Source organism: Tupaia chinensis, unplaced genomic scaffold, assembly GCF_000334495.1.
Source record: "Tupaia chinensis unplaced genomic scaffold, TupChi_1.0 Scaffold146961_1, whole genome shotgun sequence".
Lineage (NCBI taxonomy): Eukaryota > Metazoa > Chordata > Mammalia > Scandentia > Tupaiidae > Tupaia > Tupaia belangeri.
The window spans coordinates 986,052-988,364 of NW_006206814.1; the positions used below are offsets into that span (position 1 = coordinate 986,052).

The 2,313-nt window shown below is 64.6% G+C and overlaps 1 protein-coding gene across 1 annotated transcript in view; it reads right to left on the bottom strand.

The window, feature by feature from the left end:
- Positions 1-2,247: 2,247 nt before the first annotated feature.
- Positions 2,248-2,313, bottom strand: part of RAB6B (RAB6B, member RAS oncogene family) — a gene marked incomplete at its 3' end in the record, with an annotated part of 91,074 nt that continues 91,008 nt past the window's right edge. The window contains 1 exon segment of the mRNA XM_027768594.1: positions 2,248-2,313. This exon segment is cut by the window's right edge and continues 1 nt beyond it. Coding sequence (XP_027624395.1) covers positions 2,248-2,313 — 66 coding nt within the window.

Genomic DNA, 2,313 nt, shown 5'->3' on the forward strand with positions numbered 1-2,313 from the left:
TCCGGGGCGCCACTGTCCTCAGCAGTGTAGAATCACTCCGGGAAGTCCCAGTTGCGGCTGCTCCTTTGCGTGCGCCAGCCTTGGCCGGAGAGCACCCAGGGCCCCGTGACCGAGGCATACCGGGTTTGGGCAGAAAGCAGAGCGGAACAGGAACAGGGGGCCTGGTGCACGCAGACGCAGTGTGGGCCGAGGCTCTTCCTTTGTGTGGCCTCTTGGCGCCCCCACCCAATCACTGACAGAGCAGAGGATGCATGGGGCTGGGGCAGTGGGTTGGCAGAGAAAGGCCTCGTGTGTGGGGTGTGAAGAAGGGGTGCCGCAGCCCCCCATCTGGGCCTGGAAGAACCCCAAGCCCACACACTCCCCACGCCCTGAGCCGAGGGAGCACGGCCGGGAGGGAGTGGCCACAAGGGGCGCCCTGTGGCCAACCTTCAGGGGCGCGCAGCAGCCAGGACCCGGAGCACGCGCCCTTCACACCGGGTCTGAACCTTCAGAAAACGGGATGCCAGTGCGCCAGCCAGCTGGACCAGAGCGAACCGGAGTGGCACCTCCCTCGCCTGAGCCCTCCTGGGGTCCCAGGCCCTGCCCTGCAGAAGGCCCAGCCACCTGGCTCCTGGGCAACGTGAGGGCACCCGTAACCGGGCCCCGGTTAGGTCTGGGACACAGAGCACACCGCCCGGCGAGGCCTCCTTGCTCCCTGCCCCGTGCTCTCCCTTACGCCGCTGGGTGACAGCAGGCGTGCCGGGAGGACGACGTGGGAGCTGTCCCCGGACTTGGAGCCCCAACTGATCGCACCGTGGGCTTCTCATGGAGCCCCTGGCGGGGCTCTGGGAAAATGTGAACTAAATGACTCCCACTCACCTGGCCTGTCTGCAACCCCGTCAGGGCTAGCAGGGTCCAGAGCAGCCCGTGTGGCCCTCCTCGCCGGCAGGCACGGGGTCCCTCTTCCTCCTTGGGTTCTGCTCTCAACTTTGCCCTGCAGGTTGACTTCTGTGCCTTCCTGGAACCTCACAGCTTCACGCGACAGTGACACCAAGGGGCTCTCTCCTGAGGTCTGGAGCAGCTCTGCTCCGGAACGTGTGGGAGCTCTTGCCGAGCCCCTGAGCCTCGGGGTCCTCATTCGTGATCGGAGCCTCATAATGGACCAAACAGGAGACGTTCTTCAGACCCGCTCCTCTCGGCCACTGTTTACCCGGGTCACACGCAGGCCACGGGGGTGCTGGACACCTGTCCTAGAAAGCCTCCCTGAGCACCCGGTGCAGGTGGGGAGAACTCCGGGAGGAAAGAAGGCTGGTCCCTGCTTCCCCTACGGTCCCTGCCAGCTGACCCCGGCCCACCCTGGTTCCAGCCTGCATCAGGCAGAGGGCGGGATGTGCACAGCCACGACACGGCCTCCTCTGGCTTCCCACACTGAGCTGAGCTAGCCTCGTCTGCTGCTTTGACCTCATCAGTCTAAGGTGCCCTTCGGCCTCTCCGGGGCACTTCTCTGATCGGTCACCGGTGCCTGGCCTCTGAGGTCTGTAGGGGAGAGGAGAGGATGCTGGGATATGAGGCCAGTCTCTGAGGCCTGACTCGGGCAGGGGATCTGACCAGGGGCAAGGAAGGCCAGTCTAGGCATTGTCCTCACCTACCAAAACGGTTCTCAGCTGACCCTCTCAAGTGCCCTTCGGGGACAGTGTCCCACAAAGGAACAGGGCTGGAAGTGGAAGCCAGCCTCCATGCAACCCTCCTCCCTGACTCATGCTGTGCAACTCTGGGCACAGCAGATGGCCTCTCTGAGCCTCAACTTCAGTGGCAGGTGTCCCCCCAAGTTGGAGTCGGACTCCGAGTGGGGCAGGTCCACGGTCCGTAGAGCAGTGGGGAGTGACGTGGACTGCTGTCTGGGCACAGGGTCCAGGTGAGACCAGAATGGGGCAGCTGCAGGGGCGCGTCTGCAGGAGAGGAGACCGAAATGGGCCGCCATGGACGGTCTGACTGTGTGGGAAACGTGGGAGCTCAGGGAGGGGGGACAGAGCCGTCGCCTCTCCCGCCCACACCGCCCTCTAACTGTCCCCGTGCTGTTTTGGAAGAAGCGGCTTAGACGATTAGAGCTGGCCGGGCACTCACAGACCGGCGTCTCGTTCCCGCTCAGAGGAGGCCCAGGCCATGCGCGACGCCCAGGGAGGCTGTGACAGAGACCAGACGGGCGCTCAGCTGCTCTAACACAGCGCTCGGCGCCGCGAGAACTCTGACCCACACGGGAAAGGATACTCCCTTCTTTGCTCTTCTCCTGGACGTTCTCCATCCCGGGCAGAGCTGACGCCACACGTCGGAAGA